This window comes from Myodes glareolus, chromosome 17, assembly GCF_982192425.1.
Source record: "Myodes glareolus chromosome 17, mMyoGla1.1, whole genome shotgun sequence".
Taxonomy (NCBI): domain Eukaryota; kingdom Metazoa; phylum Chordata; class Mammalia; order Rodentia; family Cricetidae; genus Myodes; species Myodes glareolus.
The window spans coordinates 12,658,735-12,682,548 of NC_142042.1; the positions used below are offsets into that span (position 1 = coordinate 12,658,735).

Consider the following 23,814-nt stretch of genomic DNA (forward strand, 5'->3'; position numbering starts at 1 on the left):
CAGCACTCAGAGTGCAGAGGCAGGCAGATCTCTGTGAGTTTGAGGCCAGCCTGGTCTACAAGAGATAGTTCCAGGGTAGGTACCAAAGTTACACAGAGAAACCCTGTCTCGAAAAAAACAAACAAACAAACACAAAAGTTAAAAACCAAAGAAGTCTGTAATTGGGCAGCAAGGAGGCCGTCTTTGTTCTGAAAGTCTATTGGGCTATTCTATATCCAATTAAACATCCTGGTGAATTAACTGGTTCTGGCACAATACTGATAGAAGATGCTAAGTGATCAATTTTTCCAGTTAGAAAGGACAGATTAATCAATTTCATTTTTTTAGTCTGTATATGTTCCTAACTAGGTTTTCAAATTAATCAAACAAAATAAAATATGCTCTGAAACAGGTGGTGGTGGAGCACACCTTTAATCCCAGCACCTGGGAGGCGGAGGCAGGAGGACCTCTGTGAGCTCGAGGCCAGTCTTGTCTATAGGGTGAGTTCCAGGACAGCCAGGACTGTTATTTGGAGAAATCTTGTCTCGGAGAACCAAAAAGAAAAAGAAAATGTTCTGAAAACAGAAACAATGCAGGGTGGGCGGTGGTGGCACATGCCCCTGATCCAGCTCTCAGAAGTAGAGACAGGTAGGTCTCTGAGTTAGTTCAAGGACAGCCGGGCCCACACAGAGAAGCCCTGTCTTGACGCCTCCCACAATTCAGCAGCATCCCAATTATTTCATATTCAATTTTCAGACTTTTGTATACTCCTTTAGATGAAGACCTAATAACCTGAATACCAGAATCGAATCTTGGCAAAACTATTGCAGGATTATAGTGAGCATGTTTATCCGCTTAGAATCAGCAAATTAAATCGCTACCATGAAAGTCGCCCTCCGCCCATCCCTGGATCCTAAGGACAAGCATTGTTCCGTGCAGAGAGAGACTACTCTGAGTGTGCACCCTGGGCTTTTCTGGTGGACAGTTAGTAAGAAATGGAGGGCTTGCCTACTGGACAAAGCATCCCTTGTACTGCCAACCACAAAACAGTCCTACTGGCTCACTGGTCTAGAACATTCTATAGCAATCAGGGTCCTGTTTTATCTAACATTAACCTATTTTGTTAGAGAAAGGCTACTCGGTGTACGAAAGTGCTCTGGGTTTTCCTAAATTATTAAGGAATTTAATAATCTGATTCTTTTTCTAAACTGTTAATAAACAGTTCCTACCGGAGTCATTCAGAGATTCTACCGCAGACAAGAGGGAATTTATTAAAACAAAAATGTAGGGCTACAGAGAAGGCTGAGCGCATAAAGCGCCTGCTGCCATAAATGAGAACCTGAGTTCAAATCCTTGGAGTTCATGTGAGTTGGTAATCGGTGTACTGCAGCGAGCGGGAGGTGGAGAGGTGGCCATGCAGTAGTAAACAATGAGAAGAACCTCCTGCCTTACACAAAAAGGGTGAGGACAGACACCCAAGGTTGTCTCTAACCTCCACAAGTTCTGTAGCGTGGGTGTGTTCTGACTTACACACAGGAACAAGCACACACATGCACACACCACACAGGAACAAGCACATACATGCACACACCACACAGGAACAAACACACACATGCACATTCACACACACGCACACTCACACACACAACTGCTTTGATTTTTAATATTTAAGAGTTGAACTACTACAAAATTCTATTGTCACTGAAACTAGACTTATATCAACTAAATCACAATACAGCTATGAGAAGTATAAAATGAAAGATGCTTAAATATAGAAATTTATGCACCAAGCCAGAGGTGCTGGATCCTCCGGGAGCTGGAGCTATAGGTGGCTGACTGTGATGTGGGTGCTGGGACCCAAACTCAGGTCCTCTGCAAGAGCAGCAAGCAGTCTTAATGCAGATCTGAAACGTCTTCACTTTATACACACATACAACCGACATCACCTGGGTTTAGTGCTAGGAACTGTCAAGGAGTAGGAAACAGAAATATCAGGGTGTACAGTCACGTTTACCTGTAAAAGCAGATTTCAGCACGGGGCTGTCCTCTGCCGTGATGCCTTCCTGTGTCCTGGGTCCTAACCTCTGCCTGCGCTGCTGTGGAACCTCTGTGAACTGGATGGAGTCTACAGGGCTAATTTCATCTGACTGTGTGCTCGGCACGTCACCTGCATGCTGGGCAGGACACAGCCGCTCCTCGGCCTTCCTCAGGTCTCTTGCAGACACCAGGTTCGCACGGAGAGCAGGGAGCTTCACTGTGGCAGTGTTTGCCTCCTCAAGACTCAAGGCACCTGCTGCGCCAAGGTCGTCTTCCTCGGGAATGGGGTTGTACCATATCTCCCCCTCATCGTCAGCATCGTTGTCCTCACTGAAGTCTACAGCGCAGCTTCCTGAGAATGCAGAGCTGGCGGCATCACACGCCGCATGTGTGGAGTGTTCCCTTGGGGACTTGCAGAAAGGCTGCGACGGCGCGTGTCTGGGTGGCGACACCGGGGAGAGCGGGAAATTGCTTCTCTCTTGGCATCGCTTCCTCTCTTCCAGACTCTGAGACCTCAGGGTGCTCTGGTACAGCCAATTGCGTTTCTTGGAGACAGTGATGTTGTTAAGGGGCTGCTGACCTCTAAGTTCAGTGTTACCCTTTACATCCTCAGGTTCCCTTTTCTTCAATGGAGATCCATAGACATTTTCAAACAAGTCTGCTTCAAAGGAGAAACGGGAGAGCATGATAATGTCAGGTAAGCAGGAGACACATGTCCCTTAAGATCAGCTATTAAAACATTTAAAATAAAAGTGGTATTAACTATATTCATAGATCAAAATCAAATCACAAAAACTTTTTCCATTGAAATATAATTTTAATTTAGAAATCCAAGTGGGTATATAAGTGTTATGAAATTCTAAGGGATAAACAAGAGAACAACTGCCTTTATTGTAAAATACAACGGTGCTCAAGTCTTACGCTAAGCAAACTGTCTGATCTATAGAAAGTTACTAAAGAATTAAAGTATGCTTTTAATTGATATCCGAGTAACAGTCAAAGGACCAAAAGTCATGAGAAAGCACAAGTAACATTCTTTTACTTTCACGAAGACTAATTTTTAATAAAAGCATTTATATTCTAACAAAAATTAAAAACCTCAAGTAAAGCACAAACATAAGGAACAGATTAAATACTGAGCAAAACAGCCCCTTCCCAGAATCCAGTCAGGATCCCAGATACTAACACATGTGTGCGCGTCCATACAGAGCATCACGATGTTACGAGAATGCTACATTATTACTTCCAAAGGGTTAGGTGGCGGTGACTAAGCTAAGCACACATCTATCAAAACAGGAGCTCACTGCACATAACTAAAGCACAGCTACATTTGTGGAAATCCGAAATCACGTCATGTTTTCAAGTTAGTACCATTATTGTTATATTATTATTAAATTATACTGTTAGGATAGTCTGAATGTATATATGGCTAATTCATCATTCATGATAAAAGAGTGATCTAATAGCAGCGATAACAATGCATTAAGCTATAAGACACTTTATAATAAACAAAGAATTAGGTTCATGTATAATCAAGGCTTTCAGTAACCTTCCATTTACTGAAAAAAAAATCCTTTAAAAATGTAAATTTACCATTCTCTTTTAAACCTAAACATGTACCCAAATGCAATTAGACCAAAACCTTCATCGCAAACTGAGGTTCCAGGCCAGATATTTCTAGATACATAATCTAGATTAGCTCCTTTTTGTTTGCTTGTTTTTCGAGACGGGGTTTCTCTGTGTAGCCCTGGCTGTCCTGAAACTTGCTCTAAAGACCAGGCTGGCTTCAAACTCAGAGATCCACTGCCTCTGCCTCCCGTGTGCTCACTTGGCTAGACTAGCTCTTCAGAGCTCCTACAATGGAAGTCACTGGTCTACTCAATGAGTGACCACTGTGTGCCAGGCAGGAGAGAAAGCCGCAGGGAAGGGCCCAATTCCCTGTCCCTCTATAGCAGTGGTTCTCAATCCTCCTAACGCTGGGACCCTTTAGTACAGTTCTTCATGTTGTGGTGACCACAACCACACAATTATTTTGTTGCTACTTCATAACTGTAATTTTGCTACTGTTATGAATTATAATGTAAACATCCGTGTTTTTAAATGGTCTTGTGACCCCTGTGACTCACAAGTTGAGAACCAGTGTTCTGCAGCAATCCTGCGAGTGAGTATGAGTGGTGTTCAAAACTAGGTCCGTCTCTAAAACCAGCAACCTTGCTGCACCTTTCCAGACCACAGCAGGAAGTGGCCGTCTCTGAACATAAGACAGCTGGCATTTTACCGTATGGGGCACTGTTGATAAAAGATTGCTGCTATGTAAAAACCCCTACTCACCAGAGCCAAGTTCTTCTCTGGGACCAGCCAGCTGGTAAATAGAATCAAGAGGCAGCTTCCCCACCCCCAGCCCTTCCTTGCAGAAGCCTGCAAAGAAAGGACCATCTCCCACCTCCAGGACTGAAGATGCAAACATGACACATACTCAATAAGTATCTTGAAATGATTTCCTTTCAGTATTTTTAATTAAGGAAAACTCGATTCAAGTGTCTCTCTTTGGGGCCGGAGGATGGTTCAGTTAGGAGTACTTACCGCTCTCGTGTAATAGACCCAAGTTGCGTTCCTAGCACCCATATCAATCAGCCTACACCCCTGGAACTCCAGCTTCAGGGGATGACTCCTCTTTTGGCCTCCACAGGCAACCGTATTCACACGGATATAGACACATAATTGAAAAATAAGCCAGGTCTAGTGGTATACGCCTTTCATTCTAACACTTGGGAGGCAGAAGCAGGCAGATCTCTGAATTCAAGGCCAGCCTGGGCTACAGAGGGAGTTCCAGGACAGCCAGGATTACACAGAGAAACCATGTCTTGAAAAACTAAAATAAAAATAAAATACATATTTAAAAAAATTGTTTCTTCGGTTCTCCCTCCTCTGCGTCCAAAGATAACAAGAACAAGGATCTCGGAAGTCGCTAGGGCTCTGGGTTCTCAGGGACCACAGGCTCTTGCCCAGGGCTCTGAAATCTAGAACGACCTCGCCTTTCAGGCCACATCTCCCTCACCGTGTAATAGCATATCAGACCTGGACGAGACACTGTTTACACATAGTTCAGACACAGTTACAAAGCTGAAACCAGAAGTCACACCTTGTTGATCTTCTCAGAGTACCTTAGCAACACCCAAAACTTTATGTAGCTGGACACTATTTTGTGTCCTGCCATTGTTTTTCACACACTATCCATCCCACACCATTCCTGATGGGCATCCACATGCACTACATTCCAAGGAACTGGAATGAGAAAAATAAACCTATGAGCAGTTTATATCTAAGCAACTTGGTGGGTTTAATCCAAGTGTAATACCACTAAAAGGAACAAGGGCATTGTGAGACACTCACTATTTTTGTTATTGTGCGTGTGGTGTATAGAGTGTGTGAACATGTGTGTGCATCCATGTAGAAGCCAGACGCTGGCATCAGGATCCTCTGGAACTGGAGTTACAGAAGGCTGTGGGCCACCATGTCCTCTGCAGGAACCAGGCTCTAAACCCTGTGCCTTCTCTCCAGGCCCTCCCATCATGCTTTATTGAGACAGGGTTTCTCACTGAGCTGGGAAGGCTGTGTTAATCATCTCTCTCCTCTCTTCTTAAGTTAAAAACTAATGCCTAATTCAATTGCACAGATTTTAGAGTTAAATCTTGCTTCAGATTACAGATACACAGAAGATGGAAGTAAAAACAAGTATGCAAAGTTGCAGGGCAAAAAGAAAAAAGCACTCTCTTACAAGGATACATTAGTTGCTATAGTTTTCTAAAGTGATTTTATTTTGAAAATCTGTAAGAGAATGCAACAGTGGCGGAGTTTTTCACTGAGAAAAGTAAGCTGCATAGTGGTGAACTACTTGAGCCCATTTTATTCTCTCAACAACGATTTCATAGTAAAGGCAGACAGTGTTTACTGAACATTTAACATTTACTTCTCTTGCAGCATCAGCTGAATAAGCAGCAGTGCATTTCGTCGCGGATTGGAAATGCCCAGCATCCACGGGCATCTTTCCATTGCTCCAGAATCTCCGGAAGAAAGCAGTGTCCTTCCTTCTCTTTAAAACCCTCAAACAAAACCAATTCTATCAGCATCAGGCGTTGAAGCCTATGCTTAGGTTTTGTTGGTTTAAGAAAACGAACCTGTGTGTGCACTTCCCAGATAAATCTGAAAGGAGGTGGAGGGTAAGAAAAGACACATTTTCTTTTCTTTTTTTATGACTAGCAATAAAAACCCTGAAGCAATATGCTCACATTCGACACATCAGAGACTGAAAAAGTAGAAAGGAAAAGTTCGAGACGGTTTTCTTTTGTTTGTTTGCTCTTTGCTTTTCCAAGTCACGGTTTCTCTGTGTAGCTCTGGCTGTGCTGGAAGTCACACTGTAGACCAGGCTGGCATAGAACTCAGAGATCTGCCTACAGGGATCTCAGGAGGTGTTTGAGAGGGCAGCACAGAAGAGAAGGGGAGCAGGATAAGTAAGAATGGCTGGGGGTGTTTTCTAGCTCAACCTCAAAGGTCCCCCAGGCCTAACTCCTCAATCTTCTCACACCGACTGGGTGAGGCAGTATCCTCATGAAGCCTGCCAACCGCCTACACTGTACCACATCATTTTAGTATTCTCGCAGCGGCCCAAGGAAAGAAGCCACAAGAAGCTGAGTATCTTGTCTAAGGTGAAAGAAGCAGGGAAAGTCTGTCCAGAAGTCCAGAACCTATAAACGACTGTTCTTCCACGCTCATGTCTCTGGCAGATTCCAAAATCGCCAACACTGATTGGTGAGAGACGGGATCAATTAAGATAACTGCTCAAATACATCACATATTATACGTAAGTACTAATTATTAATTCATGCAAGATTGAAGCAGAGAACTCTGCTTTGCTCCAATTGGGGTCAGTATAAGCATCAGGTATTAAATAAGGAAAGTCATTCCAAAGCTGAGGCACGTGAGAACTCCAGGCCCTTACTAAAGAACGGCCTTCCAAACGGCACCATGTGTCCACCAAAAGCCTATTAAAATGCAGAAGCTCAGGACCCTGCCCAACTCTAAGGTTTTCCAGGAATCCATAGGCACACTGTTTGAAAGCATCCTTCTCAAACAGCGAACACCAAACCTTCTGCAACAAGGGCCTAGAAAACAGCCTAAGACGTTCTCAGAAGATACACAGATATCTCTTTGATGGCAAACCATTGATTTAGAAGCACAGGACTTTCAAACCAGCAGGACACTATTTTCTGCTGATTTTGTAATTCTCGAAGTTTTCCAGCCACCAGCAACGCCAATGTTCCATGGCGCTCTTCCAAAACAACAAACAAAAAAAGCTGCACTTGCTTCCAAAGGCCAGAACGCCAAGCTGTCCCACACAGGATTTCAATGGAGAAGACTGTCAGAAACCGTCCACTTGCTGCTGCTAATGTTGAAGATGCTGGGGTGGGGGACCATGCAAGAACAATAAAGAAACCAGAGTTTCAAATACTTCAGAAAAGTTGTAGATGGGAATCTGTATCACAGTATCAACTTTACTTAAGATGGTTAAAAATCATACCAGGTGGGGGTTGGGGGGTCTGGAGAGATGGCTGAGTGATTAAGAGCACTGACTGCTCTTCCAGAGGACTCAGGTTCTATTCCCAGCCCCCCACAGGGCAGCCAACAACTGTCTCTAACTGGGTGGGCACCTGGCACACTAGTGGTGCACAAACAAAACAGCCATACACATTAAGATGAAAAGAAATCAATCTTAAAAGGGAAAGAGGAGAAAGGGGAGGGGCAGAGTCAGTCACAGTGGCACTGGTCTTTAATCCTAGCACTCAGTAAGCAGGCAGAGCCTGTAAATTCAAGGCCAGCCTGATCAACATACTGAATTCCAGAGCTATTGTAGAGACTCTATCTCCAAAAAGCAAACAAATAGAAATGGGGAACTGGGACTGGGACTCAGTGGGTACAGTGCTTGCCCAGTGTGCACAATGCCCCGGATGCCATCCAATGGGGTACGGTCATGCACAGATCTGGAGTTCAAGACCAGCACTGGCTACAAAGGCAGCAAAAAGACCATGTCTTCTAATGAACACTACCTTAAAATCTCTAGGTTAAATTATTAAGTAACATAGCAAGTCCTTCGCAGAAGCAAAAGTGGAGTCAAAGAGGCTCAGTTAAAGAATAGCCAAAATAACTCAACCGATGCTCCAAATATATTTCTAAAAATTACACGCTAATTAAAATTAAGACTTATAATGAAGTACAGTTGGCAAATTAACTATGATTCCTTCATAATTTTAAGGCTTGCAGAAACTTGACAATATTTACTGTGTGTAATGACTTTAGATTTCTTAAATAATCATCTCAATTAGGAACAAATTGGCCAATCTGTGAACACTGCACACGTAAATGCATCCGACTTCTGGCATCATGATACAGGAAACGTTTAATGGTTCTTGGAGGAGCCACAGAGCAAAACAGAAAGCCACTTGCTTCCATGTCATAACAGCCCATAAGAGTCTCCAAACATTTTAAAAATACTCAGAGTAGAGAGCTCCAGGTCATTACACAGCTATTCTAGATTGTAATCTTATTTTGAAAAAAGAAAATCCTTATAAATACTTAGAAAGTGTGATATGAACCCTTTAAAATACTTACCTTCTTTTGTACAGCTAAGAATAGACTGCTTCAAAGCTAGACTCTGTAGTTTCTCAGAAAAAAATAGTTTTGAAAATTTTTATTTTATTCTCCTTTTTGTGTTGGTGGAAGAGTGGATCTGTAATCACATTTATGTCTTGACCCTACTCAGCATATACTCTAGCACTGAGCTATATAAACAACAAATTGACTCAAAAGTATACAGCAAGTAACATCAACTTTAAACAGTATATAGCAAGGCTGTAGAGATGGCTCAGCAGTAAAGAGCACTTGTTCTTGCAGAAGACCTGGGCTCAATTCCTAAGCACCCATAGGGAGGCTCACAGTCATTGATAATTTCAGTTCCAGCGGATCTGGTACTCCCTCCAAGGCACCAGGCAGACACGTAGTGCCCATAAATACGTGCAAGCACGCAAACACATAAAATGCATCTTAAAAAATATTTTAGTTAAAATAAATGAACTAAATTAAATTATGAAATTCTTTTTAAAATTTTAGAGACTATTCTAGAATCCCTCCATCTTCTATGCATGCACTCTAAACCGCGTTTTATAAAACTCCATTTCTTCAAGCCAAGTCATTTAATAAAATTAACTGGATCAAGCCTCTAGAAGATTTTGAGTCCCTTGGACCTTATATGGAGAGGTTTTTGAGTCCTGAGAATGAAGTATGAATCCAGCAATGCTGTGAGTCTGCACCCCAGCAAGATGCCTTCAGCAGACTCCTTACCTGTAGGCTCTTTGTGCTGCATGACAATGGCCTTATCTTGGGTGGGGAGAAGAGATGGGAGTGGAGCTGGAAGAATCCAGGTTGGTCCAGACCAGCAAACTACCAAGAAAACTATCCCCATCCACAGATGCCGGAAAAACTATTTTGTTATTTTTACTTCCTAAAGAATAGATGTGTGAGATGAACAGAAGTAAGGAAGCCAAAGTTTAGGTCGGAGATTTTGGCAGCTTTAGGCTAGATTTCTTACAAAATACTGCTATAGTAATTGCAATATTTAGTTTTAATTTTAATTGTAGTATTTGGTTTTAATATTTGTATTTAATGTCATAATAGAAGAGCAACAAATTCATCCTTCAAGGAAATAAACTTTTAATTCCCTGAGTATTTACACAATGACTCACGGAATTTGAGGGCGACTGTTTTCACCAGGAGTTTTGTTATCAGTGAAAGTTATCAGAGAGTTGAATTAAACCAAGTCAAAGGAGCTTGAAGGCTGTCAGACTTTAACACCAGTACTTTAGATCTGGGAAAGCCGGGGGAGGGGGTTGATTTGGGTGTTTTATCCTTTGGGCTTTTGTTTATCATGTGAGCTTGGTAAAGTACAATTCTCTTGACAAAGACAAGACTACTCCTTTACTTGGGTGAAACAGAATCTATTGTTGAGTATATATTGTCTATATATCATACAAAAATCATTGCTTAGTGAGAACTTTTGTGATCTTTGCTTCTCGTCACATTTGTGTTTTATTGATTAACGTTGGTGTGTAATAACCCAATTCTGGGGATGTGTAATCTTCCCTCTTTCTTTTTTTAAAGACAGGGTCTCACAATGTAGGCCAGGCTTAGAGCCATTCCTCCAGAGAGCTGGGAGTAATGGCGTGCGCCTCCACACCTGGGCTGCAAGTGCACTTCCCAGGAAAGCCTCAAATACTTTCAGTACTCACTATTTTTTAACCACTTCACTGAAAGTCCCTGTAGGTAACAGGGAGTCAAGACACCACGGGGTTCTGATCGGTTTATTTCCCCAGAGATTTTTGATATTGACAATAAAATTCAGAGATTTCTACAACTGATAACCTTCAGGGCTTACGAAAAACAGGCGCATACCAAACCAAGGAGTGTGAACACTATATAAGGACAAACAGACTTTAAAAAATATTTTTCTACTATAAATGTTTCCCAAGTTTTCAAGTGACCTTGGGTACTTGGGTGTGGATCTGAGTGACATTTATTTCCATTACCAAGCCAGTATCCTAGATTGTTTTTCTTTTTTTTTCATCCTACAAGTGGATGGAATCTTTGATTTGGGTTTAGTTTGGTTTGTATGGTGTGTGTTTGTGTGTGTGTGTGTGTGTGTGTGTCTGTCTGTCTGTCTGTCTGTCTGTCTGCCCAGCATGCTCACATGCATGTCTGAGCTCAAGTAAGTGCCTGGAGGAGAAAAAGAGCTCAATCAGTAGAATGACAGTTTATGAAGCCTGTAAAATTCTACCTTGGATCCAATTCAAGTTCACAAACTTCCCAAGTCTTAGGGTTTGCCGAGAGCTACGCAGCAAAATCAAGGTAGTGCCGGTCACCTCAAAACCTACAGAAAAAGCAGGTAAAGAACTCAGCTTCTGCTCACTGTTGTCCTAAGGGAGGAGACACGCTGACTCTTGGAGAAGAGGAGGAAGAATCAGAAAAGAGAAAGGAAAAAGCAGGCGGGGGGGGGGGGGGGGGAGCGAAAAGAACACAGCTCTAATGCATGACATTGGCAGAGTCACGCGACCTACTGCAAAAACACTGGCCGGGACAGAAGCCCACTTCAAAAACACGAGAGCCATGGTTCTCAACCTATGGGTCACGACCCCCACCGGCCGCACATCCGATATTTACAGTACGATTCGTACCGGCAGCAAAATTAGCTGTAGAGTAGCAGCGAACTGCTTTTGTGGTTGGAGGTCACACAGCATGAGGAACTGTATTAGGAAGGTTGAGAACCACCGCCCTGGAGGCTCCTCGGCGTTGCTGAACACACTGACCGCAGTGTCCTACCTGTCAGTGCGATTCTTTGGTCCGCAGTCACCGAGAGGACGTGGTTTTCGTGCACTTTCCAACTGCCCAAATTTGGAGAAGTTGCCTGCGCTCCGGGAACTTTGGGTGCTGTCCCACGAGCGCGACCCTTCATCCCCAGGGACAGCAGGCGTCCTTTGTACATCCACCTCTGCAGCTTCTTGACTGTCACCGCAGGTGGCTTGAGGGGAGGCCCCTCGGGACGGTCCTCTTGGCTGCTGGGTATCGCAGAGGTCCCCACAAGATTCCTATAGGGACGTCCCGAGGACCGGCCCGGGTCCTGGCAGATGGAAGGCAGGAGGGCGGCGGACGCAGCAGCCCGGTGGTTGTCCCGGCTCCAGCCGTCCATCCCACCTACACGTGGCGGGGGCTCGTCCCTGTCCCGGTGCGCGGCGCACGAGATCCAGCTGTCGCTCACCCACCGCTGGAGCAGCGGCGACTGGGGGTTCACGCGGAGGCTCTCGAGACTTCTGCAACTGGACAGCCTCATCCGAGGACTCGGCGGCCGTCCTACCCCGGACTCCTCCGAAGGCGACCGGGGCGGGGACACCTGCTGCGAAGGGCGGTCGCCGCCTCGGGGGCTGCGGGCTGGGCGCACGGCTGCGCCGTGTGGGAGAGGTGGCTGCTGGCCCCGAGCCCAGGCTCCCGCGGGTCCGCCCCGCCGCGTGCCCGAGTCAGGGGGCAGGTCGTGCATGGCCTGGATCAGCAGATAATAGGCCTCTCGCAACTGGGTCTGCAGCCTGCCCGTCTCCCGGCGGCCGCCCTCCACCCCCGGGGAGGAGCCCGCCGCTGGGGAAGGCGAGGCCCGCAGCGCCTCCGCCCCCTCGGGCGCGCAGCCCGCGGGCAGGTTCTCGTAGTAGTCAGCGCCCTCGTCCTCCCCGTCGTCGTCGTCGTCGCCGCTGCCTTCGGGGCCCGGGATGGCGCGAGCGATAGCGCGGCCCAGAGCGGCGGCCTCCCGAACCCCGCGAGACCATGCGACCCGTGTGCCTGGTTGCTCGGAGAGCATCCCGCTTTCCCACGCGAGCTGCTCCATGCCCGGGCCCACGAACCCACGGGGCGCCGAGCGTCCCCCGGAGAGCGAAGCCGCCACGGTGTCCGCGCGCAGCTCGAGCGCCCCCGGAGCGTGGCGCTCCCGGTGCCGGCCGAGAGTCCTCCGCCAGGGCTCCTCCATGCGCGCAGCCTCAGCAGCGCGGCTCGCCCTGGGCTCGGGGCTGGCTCCGAGTCCCGCGAGGGCGGAGGCGGCGGCTCTCCATGACCGCGGCCGGTCCTCGCCAGCTCCTCACATACTTGGCATAACTCTGCCGCGGCGGGCCGTGGGGGGGAGGGGGGAGGGAGGGAGGGCGCCGGCGGGCGGGCGCGACAGCGCGCATGCCCCGGAACTGGAGCCGCGACGGGGCGCGCGGGCTGCAGCGCTGCCTTCCAGAGGTGGGCGCTCCGGGGGCGGGGCCAGCGGGACTGCAGGGAGGGAAAGGTGGAGCGGGTCCGGCTGCCACCCCGCCACCTTCCCCGGCTCCTCCCCGCTGCCCCCCGCGCGAGGCGTGGCTCCGGTGCAGCAAGTCCTAGCTTGAGGGTAACAAAGACTGTTTGGACGGATCGAGTGCAATGCAGGTGTACCTCTCTGGAGTGATGTTCCGATCAGTTCCCTGCCCTCCTCCCGGATCTGGTGCAAAGGAATCTGCGGGCCTGGAGAGGTGGCTCGGCTGTTAAGAGCGCTGCAGGCTGCTCTTGTACAGGACACAGGTTCGATTCCCATGCCTGATGACTCAGGGCAGTAACTCCAGTTCCAGGGGTTGATGCCCTCTTCTGGCCCCCGCGGACACCAAGTAAGCAGACGTCGACTCAGGCAAAACAACCATGTACATAAAAATAAACAATAAAAAATGGAATTTTCAGTAATTCCTTTTTGCTAAGGATTTTTTAATCCTTTATGTCCTAAGTCACCTTGATTTCCTCTCCTTTAAATTTGTTTTTCCTTCTGCAAAAATGATGTGTGCTCATCCGACTTTAATCCCTACATCAAACAAAACATGTCACACCTGCACTTAGTAGGTACTCAAGTCCTCAAAAAGCCGTAACTGAGTAAATTGTGCATGCATTACAAAACCAGATAGCTCGGTCCTTACTCCAATATGGTGCTTCATATAAGCTGTTTTTTCCGCACCAAAGGTTCCATTCTCTAATTCCCACCACTTAGATCTGTAGTCCAGTTGTTAGCACCCGTCCCCTACATCTTTATCTGTAGAAATCTTACCCGTCCTAGGCTTGGTGGTATACAGTTTGTAATCTCAGCACTGGGGAAGGAGGCAGCATAGGATGGAGGCAGTGGAGGACAACCTGAACTATTTAGTGAGACCCTCTCTCACAGTAGCTAAAGTAAAGAAAGGACGGAACTGTTCAGCAGACAAAGGTGCAGGACTTCAAGCCTGACGGCTTGAGTTTGAGTTCTAACCTCGGGACCCACATCTTGGAAGGTGGGGACCCTCTGTTTTCTAACTTCCACATGTGGCTGCGGCACACTCGCTCAAAAATAGAAGAATGTGAAGAGGAGGAGGAGGGCCCTACCCATCCTTATCTTCAGTTGCCATCGTCACCCACCATGAAGTCAACTCCAAGCAGGATATGATCACGAGTTCTACCAAACTCCAGTAGTCCTTTATTACTATCCAGTACACACACAAGTGCACGGCATGCACAAACAAGCCACGCACGCACAAATCTTTGTCATGTTTGTTGACACAGATTGTTGTAACTACTTAATTTTCATATAATTTGTATGCATGTTTTGTCTCCCTTAAGAAAAATACATTCAAAATCCGTTCACTTCTTAAGGACAGAAACTGTTACCCCCTGTTGAATTGTGTTGCATTCAGCATCTTAAACACTGTACATGACAGTGTTATAAAAAACAGTAGCCAGTCTGTTGCTTGGCTCTCCACTAGACCATAGCCTATTGGTGTTGTTTTAAAATTCTTTCAACAACAAATAGGAAAGACAGTTTTCAAAATAATCCTAATTCTTAATAGGAAATGTTACGCTATGACGTTCATACCTCCATATTGGCAATGCTGGTATATTTTTATTGCAGGAACCCAAGGCTATATTTCATGAATAGTCAAGGCATAAAAAATACTCCCCAGGGAATATTCCCACAGGAAATGACTGATAGCAAAGCTGCCAATAATGGGTTCTATAAACACAATTTGATCTCTATCTCAGAAATTGTTTCCCTTCCAAGTGGGTTGCACAATCTTTTTATTCTTTGTAGTTAACAGAGTTTAAAAATGCTGCAAGCTGCATGCAGACACACACACACACACACACACACACACACACACACACACACACATCTATATATTGAACTCTGCCCTTAATTCAACTTACTAACTTGTTCAGAGGTCATGAAATCCTCTGGTCAATGTAGTATGCCATGCCATGCATTGCTTTGGGCATGACTCAGAATATAGCACACCACAATGAAATTCAATACTACTTTAAACTGAAGATGTGAACTGGGCTGAGGCTATGGCTCAGCTGGCAGAATGCGTGCTGAGTGGGCACAAAAACCTGGATTCTATCCCAAACACCAAATAAACCACATTTGGGACCCATACCTATAATCTCAGCACGTGGGAGATAGGGCCAGGAAGGTGAGAAGTTCAGGTTAACCTGAGAATGTTCTATAATGTGAAGTCACAATTTTAACTTTATTTTGGGTCACAGAAATTAATAATTCAGCTGTGACCATGTAACATTACTTAATGGTCTTAAATACATAAATCCTATTTTTTCTGTAAGTGTATTATACTGCAATAAAAGTTTGGAAACAGGTCATTCCAAGGCATCATACCCACAGAACTGATGTGATCTACAGTGTAATCCACCATAGCAAGGTTTTGGTCTTCTATTGTTCGATTATCTCCCTGCCTTTTCTGTCTTATCTTGCAGATTCCCATGTAAATTAGGGGCTGACCAAGACATCTTCCAGTGTTTATACTTGTTTATACAGAGGCTTGGCAAACACTTTGGTGCTTCATGAATTGACAGCTACAGCACTGGCACTGTCACCAAAGATTTAACACTGGGAAGGCAGGAAGCCAAGCAGTTTGGAATGGCGCTGGCTCAATGGAGGAGAAAGGAGCAAACAGGCAGGCTGAGGCACGGGTTCCTTTAGCAGTCGTGTGTATTACAATCCCATGTGTTCATGTCTCACATGTCTCACTGGTTCTCAGTCTTCTGTCATACCCTTAAAGGAACCAAAGGCAAGTAGAGCCCTGAAATTTTTGCAGGTCTCTCTTCCTGAAAGCCTGGAGTGCAGACCTGTATGGTCAGCCAGGTAACTCTCATTTACAATAGGCCCTACCAGCTTTTTTTTTTCTTATTTAATTTAGGTTTCAATTTTACCTCCATTGTTGTTTTGCCCACATATGTGTCTCTCTGTTGGATCCCCCTAGACAATTGTGAGCTACCACATGGTTGCTGGGAATTGAACTCAGGTCCTCTGGAAGAGCAGTCACTGCTCTTAACCACTGAGCCATCTCTGCTGCTCCCCTAGCAGCTATTCAAAGCAGCAAAAATTTGAAGTCAGACAAATACACAAAGGCGAAGAGAACACTCAAGTCGGTCCCCAAAGCCAGAATTCCAGGGCAGACGTGAAGGCACATAAGGAAATGTCGGCAATCAGGTGGGACTTTTTTCATCCTGCCTTTACCAGTCACATGCTCACAAACCTCTGACCATGACACTGAGCCTTGCATGACTCACCTCTGCCAAATCCACACACCATTATTCCTTCTTCCTAAAACACTGCAGCCTTCTGAAGTGCATGGCTTCCAGGCATGCCTGGTCTTTTCACATTGGTAACAGTGTGGTCAGTACAAAGTTCAGGCTAGAAAACTGTATGGTCAACTGACCAAAATCAGTTGAGAGAATCCTCAAGGTTTTCGAACATTCCAAGAGAAAAATACTGAAAAAGATATTTAAAGAACAAAACAAAACAGGGTCTCACTACGTAGCCCAAGCTGGCTTCGATCTCATAGAGATCTAACCCTGAGCACTGAAATTAAAGGCTGGAGTCACCACCACAATCAGTGTCGAGCTGCATGCCATACTTCATCACGCCTGTCCTGTCACACGCTGCCCTGATGCTGGCACATGCTTTGGGGAATGTCCATGGACTGGCTTTTTTGTAGGCACTTGACAGTTTACTTTATTCCGGCATCTACCTCATTATTTTATTTCTATTATTTCTTGTCACCTTGGTGATTCTACTTATTTTTTTTTTGAGATAGAGTTTCTCTGTAGCTTTGGAGCCTGTCCTGGAAGTAGCTCTTGCAGACCAGGCTGGCCTCAAACTCATAGAAATTCGCCTGCCTCTGTAATGGATTATTAAAAATTGCTGCGGGAATCCCGGCGGCAGCAGGCAGTGGGCAGGGGGTTCTGAGAGTAGCCAGTCATAGGCATGAGACCTCCTCGGCCTCCCAAGTGCTGAGATTAAAGGCATGCACCACCACCACCCGGCAATGATTCCATTATTTACATAAGGATACACCAATACCCTGACCTAGGCTGCCTTCCTTCCTTCCTTCCTTCCTTCCTTCCTTCCTTCCTTCTTTCCTTCCATTCTTTCTTTCTCTCTTTCTTTCCTTTTCTTTCTTTCTTTCTTTCTTTCTTTTTCTCTTTCTTTCTTTCTTTCTTTCTTTCTTTCAGACAGGGTCTCATTTTGTAGCTATGGCTACTCGCAGAGATCCTCCTGCCTCTGCCTCTCAACCAAGTGCTGAGATTATTAAAGGCGTGTATCACTCTCCCCAGCCCTCATATTTTTTTTTAACGTTTCTGGATCCCAGTGCTAGAGTCACACTTAGCCCTTGTCACAAGCAGTTAGCTACAGTTCCACACACCACTTCCTCGTCACAACCAGTTAGCTACAGTTCCACACACCACTTCCTCGTCACAACCAGTTAGCTACAGTTCCACACACCACTTCCTCGTCACAACCAGTTAGCTACAGTTCCACACACCACTTCCTCGTCACAACCAGTTAGCTATAGTTCCACACACCACTTCCTCGTCACAAGCAGTTAGCTACAGTTCCACACACCACTTCCTCGTCACAACCAGTTAGCTACAGTTCCACACACCACTTCCTCGTCACAAGCAGTTAGCTACAGTTCCACACACCACTTCCTCAGTTCTAGCACACTCACTGACACCCAGACGGCATCTGCACATGGTTACCTAGTCCCTGTCCTTTCTTTCTGCTTTCCTAGGGGAAAGGGCTGATTCCTTATATGTGTCCCAACTCTCCCTTTTCCACTGCCCTACTCACTTGGTGAAACAACCCTGGTTCAAACTAATTTTTCTTCATTCCTTGCATTTGCACCAGAGGTTCACCAGGGCTGCCATGCCACACCCCCAAATATCCAAACCCACCCTTTCTCTTGTGTATCTGAACTCTGATAGACACCTCCTTATCTCCCCCAACCTTTTGACTTTTCTCCTTGGTACTTTGTGTCTTAATCAGTGTTCGATTGCGGTGAAGAGACATCATGATCATGGCAACCCTTACAAAGAAAGCATTTAATTAAGTTGGTCTACAGTTTCAGAGGCTTGGTTCATTATCATCATAACAGGGTAGAAAGCAACACCCTGGCACACATGGTGCTGGAGAAGGAGCTGAGAATTCTACATTTAAATTAGCAGGCAGCAGGAAGAGACACTAGGCCCAGTTTGAGCTTTTGAAAACTCAAAGCTCACCCCTCAGTGACACACTTCCTCCAACAAAGACACACCCACCTCCTAATGCCCCTCCCAAAACATTTAAAGATGACTCTATGGGGGCCATTCTTACTCAAACCACCATACTTGGTATCACTAGCCTAGCCATCTCACCAGCCCAGAATAAGCTCTTCAAGTAACTGATTTGGGAGCTTGGGAGATGGCTTAGCAGTTCCCTGCAAATCCTATTAAAAGTTAGAAGAAATGGCATGCACCTGTTTTTCTATCCCTCCAATGGAAAAAAGGGAGCCAGAAACCGGAGCGCCTACAGCACGGTTAGAGACTAAGCCTGGTGTGCACAGGTGTGCACAGAAAACAAGAGACTAGGATGTCCTCCAGCCTCTGCACAAGCTTCATGACAACTCAAATGCACCCTCACACACTCACACATGCACAGTCGCACAAGGCACTGACACAATACATTAATTAACTATTTTAAAAAGTAGTAAAGAAATTTGTTTTCTAAGGGTAATAGGTTCAAAGAACAAGATATTTAGGTTTTGTTTATATTGTTTTGTTTTTGTTTTTCTTTGTTTATTTCTCTGTAACTTTGGAGCCTGTCCTGGAACTTGCTCTGTAGACTAGGCTGACCTCAAACTCACAGAGATCTATCTGCCTGCCTCTACTTCCCAAGTGCTGGGATTAAAGGCATGTGCCACCACTGCTGGCTCAGCTTTTATTTTGATGTTCCATTGGGAAGTTCAGACTATTTCTTTGTGCTGAGAAATCCTGTCTCTAGTTACATAGCAAAGCAGCCTTCACCAAAGGAATTTTTTCCTGGATTGTATTTTCTCTGAAAGCTGATAGCATGCGCTACTCTTCGAACCCACATGGCTCACCATACTATTTTCCTACCCAGCTCTGGACTCTGGACACGGGATTCAAGTCACAATCCTGTTCAAAAGTCCATCTTCTTGGCAATTTCACTCTCCAGTTCTCTGGGAATCAAAGTCCTTCACACATTAGTAATGATCTGAGGTGTAGATTAGGAAGACTAGGACCATCTATTTTGTCTTCATCAAAGACAAAAGTCACAGCTCCAGCGACCACTGAGGCAGATAATGACAATTTTCCACAATGCACCTAGAGATGCAGAACCACTCCAAAGCTTGCCTCACCAGAGCGACTATCACACTCCATATTCTGGTCTCCAATAGAACCTTCGATTCTACGCCTTCAACAAATGACTGTTTAGTTAAAGACCTAGAGCCACCAAGGTCACTGACAGCCACTGCAAAGATCGACGCCCTTAGGAAAAGTCAGTAATTGCGCAAAAAAAAAAAAAAAGAGGATGGGGGCTTGAATTTGTTCAACGATAACTTGATCTTGCATATCCTTCATAGGGTTCCAAACTTAGTAAACTTAGTGTCTTCTGGGGCCAGACAGGCCCTGCCAATGTGGGCACAGATCCAGGTAGAGCAATCAGCCTGCCTAGGAAAATGGAGTAGTGGCTTCCTCAGCCCCGGGAGTGGAAACCTATCGAGAGCCCATCCCTTATCCTTGTCTCCTGATCTTTTCTATCATCCTTGCCTGAGGAAGTGAGTTTTACTCCCCTTTTTAAAAAAGAGTTCATTCATGTCTTTATTTTTAACTTTATGAGCATGGGTACTTTGCCTGCTTGCACTCATGTGTTCCATAATACCTGCAGTGCCTACAGGGTCCAGAGGAAGGTTTTGGATCTCTGCTTGATACTGGAGTTACAGGTGGTTGTGAGCTACTATGTGTGTGCTGAGAATCGAACCCAAGTCTTCTGGAGGAGCAGTCAGGTGCCTTCAACAACTGAGCCCTCCAACCCCTAAAGATTTTATTGTTAATTACATGTATATTTGTGTTTGTGTATGGTTATGTGCACATGTGAACAGAGCCCATGGAGGCCACAAAAAGGTGCTGGATCCCTGGAATTACAGTCATAGGCAGCTGTGGACTGCCGAGATGGATGCTGAGCTCCGGGCTCATCCTTTTAATCTCTGGACTGTCTTTCCAGTCACTGCATGCTTTGTTGTTGTTATTGTTTGTTTGTTTGTTTTTTGTTTGATTTTTAGAGACAGGGTTTCTCTCTGTAGATTTGGAGCCTCTTCTGGAACTCCCTCTGTAGACCAGGCTGACCTTGAAATCACAGAGATTCACCTGCCTTTGCCTCCAAAGGTGGGATTAAAAGAGTGTACCATCACCGTCTGGCAGTCACTGTATGTTTAAGGTTGCTGTATAGGATACTGTGGGGCAGGTCAGTCAGATATGTGTGCTTCTTGCTACTTTTTTTTTAAACCTCTGATCTTTAAGAAATAATGCATTGAAGTTGTTTCCAGAATTAAAACAAAACAAAACAAAAAAACAAACAAACAAACGAAAAAAAAACACTAAATAACTAACGCCAGCCTCATGACCACAAGGGTTGACATGTATGATCATGACCAAATGTTGTCTTCTTGCCCTATTTTCACCATAGCTGTCTCACTAAGCATGAAGCCCACATGGACACAGAATGCTACCAACAGGAAAAGTTTAAACTTTACTCTGAGTCTTACCCAAAAGTGTTGTGGGTAAATAAACAAAATGAATGGGACCGCCGGCACGTTCACATGAGAAAGCTGGTGGTTCCATGGGCCTGAGGTAGATTCTGCCTCAGTTTCCCAAGCTGGGCATGGCGGTGCACACCGTCATCACAACACTTGAGAGTCTGATGCAGGAGGCTGTCTGGCCTGGACTACACAGAGAACTCATCTCCCAAGTGAGCCAACAGCCTAACAGCTCCCAATGCTCACCTCCACCCTCACTTCTAAAATTCCATCACATTTATAAGCGTTGTTTTATCTGATGGTAAAAGCGCATGTTAAGGCATAGGCAACTTAGAATGGAAGAAAAGCAAAAATAAGCAAAAAGTAAAATCCCTCATGTAACCAACCACTCCAACACACATACAAACTCAATTACTGAAGTGGATTCTTCCCATGAGCAGTTGCTGCTGGAAAAAACATGTTTTTAAATGCTCCAACAATATCATTAGCAATACTAAAATAATATTCTGGTAATAAAGGTTAATTACCTTAGAACACAGTGTTTTATTGTTAGTATAGCTTATCTAATTTGTATCTTTAAAAATCTTTTTTTAATATTTAGTGATCCAGTTGTGATTCCATTTCTATCAGGAACTCTGGGGGAAGGGAAGTGTTTTCTTTAAATGGAGAAGACATTCACTAATCTGAGAACTTTTTTTTCACTATACACGCCAGTCGGCAACCTCATAATTACATACCCAAAGATTGTTCAAATAAAAAGGGAACAAAGCTCCCAACAAAGTTCAATGCCGAAGTCAAGACTGCCTGGAGGTATGAGAAGTTTTATGTCTCTGTTTACGCCGGGAGTAAATTAAATGCATGCGTGTTTAATACATGAATCATGGTTATATTTAGTCTACATGCTACAGACAGGGAGAAAACAGGAGAAATCTTTCTGATAAAATGTTGTAATGAAAACTGAAGGCACACCCACAGGTTTGGATACATGCCCCGGAATGCAGTCAAGGCAAGCTCAGTAAGGAATAACTGTGGAGTGGAAAGGCAGACAGGGGTCGAGCGTATTCTGGGTATCTCTGCTATGAAGCCTAGCTGGGATGCTGCAGCCCCCATCCTTGTACTTTAAAAAGAACAGCTGGATTGCAAATGTCGGGAGTCTTTCAGTATCTCTCAACCAGACTAGAATTCAGACTCAGAGCTGGAACTGGGCACTGGAACCCCCGAGGGGAAAACGTCTACCTCAGTTACTGTGATAAAATACCAGACAACAGCAGCCGGAGGAAAGGAGTGTTTATTTGGCTCGTAGTTTGAAGGTACAGCCCATCACGGCAGGCAAGGCATGACAGCCGGAGGAAGAGAAGATGGCAGGTCACATGGCATCCACAGCCAGGAAGCCGAGCAAAATGAATGCTGGTGTGGGGTCTCCAGATCATGGACTGGTACCTGCCATGTTTAAGGAGGGTCTTCTTACTCAGTAACACACTTTAACTCTTTCACAGAGTTCCTAGGCTTCTAGTCATTGCCAACTGAATGGTCGATATTAACCATTCCGGCTTACAGAGCTGGTTGGGAGCTCCTGACGGATGCTCGGACAAAGTGTAGAAACCCCCAGGGTGTCTCTGTTACCTTCTGCTCCAGTTTTCAAGCAGTCAGATGGTGACAGAGGCCACCATGTGAGGGGAGCCCCCGGGAAGAAATATGGAGAGGACAAGCCCACACTGTTTGTTTCTCTCTAGACTTTGCCTCTTGGTTCTGAATGCAAGCAGTTACAGAGGTGCACAGCACAGCTGTCACAGCACAGCTCTGTAACTCACCACTTCACTTGGTGGCAAGAGAACCAAAATGGGGAATAGTAGGAACCTGGAAAGTACTGGAGAGGCCAAGGAGGTGATTGGTCTACCTGAGTTCACCACGGAGTTATGCACAACTAGACCTGTGCACAACTAGAGTCTAATCCGCAGATATTCTACCACCCAGAACTCACACTGACCACCAGGTCATTCATATGCAGGACAGCTTGAGTAATGCGGCAAGATTTACAATACTGCTGCTAGAATCACAGCCTGCAGTTCATGGGTTGACATAGCCAAACTACGTCAGTTGCTGAGGCTGGAGGGATGGCTAGCTCGGTGTTGACAGAGGTTTTCTGTCCCATCAGGTCCCACATCCGTTCACAGAGCCCTCCATTAATTATAAACTAATTGGCCTGTTAGCTCAGGCTTCTTATTAGCTCTTATAACTTACGTTAGCCCATAACTCTTGTCTGTGTTAGCCACGTGGCTTGGTACCTTTTTCGGCGAGGCCATCACATCTTGCTTCCTCTGTGCCTGGATTCTCCTGTTCTCCTTGCCCCATCTCTACTTCCTGCCTGGTCACCGCGCCTCTACTTCCTGCCTGGCTACTGGCCAATCAACGTTTATTTAAAATACAAGTGACAAGGTACAGACCATAGTCCCACAGCAGCTCGGCAGTTAATAGCCCTTGTTGCTCTTGCAAAGGACCTGGGTTCAGTTCCCAGCACCCACAGATGGCTCATATTTTCCTCTAACTCCAGATCCTGGGTTCCAGGGGATTCCGTTCCCTCTTCTGACTTCCACGGGAACTGTATGACAACTTCAGAGTCTTGGAGGCATACAAAGAGGAATTCTTTCTGTTTGTGGACATCCAGATCTAAGAAGTTCACTATCCGGCAGTGTCTGATACCTGACAGAAGGTGAAGTTCTTGCTTACAGCAGGCCTCTTAGGGCCCATGATATTTTGGGCCACCTTCCAGTGGACTAAGGAAATCTTAAGATCTTGGCAGAGTAAATATACTCAACTTTTCCTAGTCCTTATGCTTTGAAGTCAGCCAGTTCCTGTGGACCACGCTGTGCCTGAGACAAGTTCCTCAAACCCTTCACATTTGCTACCCCCAGTAGTCCTGACCCTTAGACAGCAGACAGCTGCTGGCCCACTTGCCTCTGTGATCTGCAACTTGGAAGTGTCCCCACCTTCTCCGACCCAATGGCCTACATGTCTCCCAACATACATGAACCTCACCAGAGTTTCTGTGTGCTAGTAGGCAGTT

General features: G+C 45.5%; 1 protein-coding gene across 3 annotated transcripts in view; it reads right to left on the bottom strand.

Moving 5' to 3' along the window:
• Syde2 (synapse defective Rho GTPase homolog 2) overlaps positions 1 to 12,753 on the bottom strand; it is a 41,752-nt gene extending 28,999 nt beyond the window's left edge. The window contains exons 1-2 of one of the 3 annotated variants that reach the window (XM_085677600.2): positions 11,443 to 12,750; positions 1,994 to 2,674 (exon numbers count right to left, since the gene is read on the bottom strand). In XM_085677600.2, the coding sequence (XP_085533726.2) occupies positions 1,994 to 2,674; positions 11,443 to 12,631 (1,870 nt within the window). In that variant the 5' untranslated portion in view covers positions 12,632 to 12,750. Of the gene's footprint in view, positions 1 to 1,993; positions 2,678 to 11,442 lie in introns of all 3 variants that reach the window. The other 2 variants (XM_048453664.3, XM_085677601.2) reach the window with 2 other exon arrangements.
• Positions 12,754 to 23,814: the final 11,061 nt, after the last annotated feature.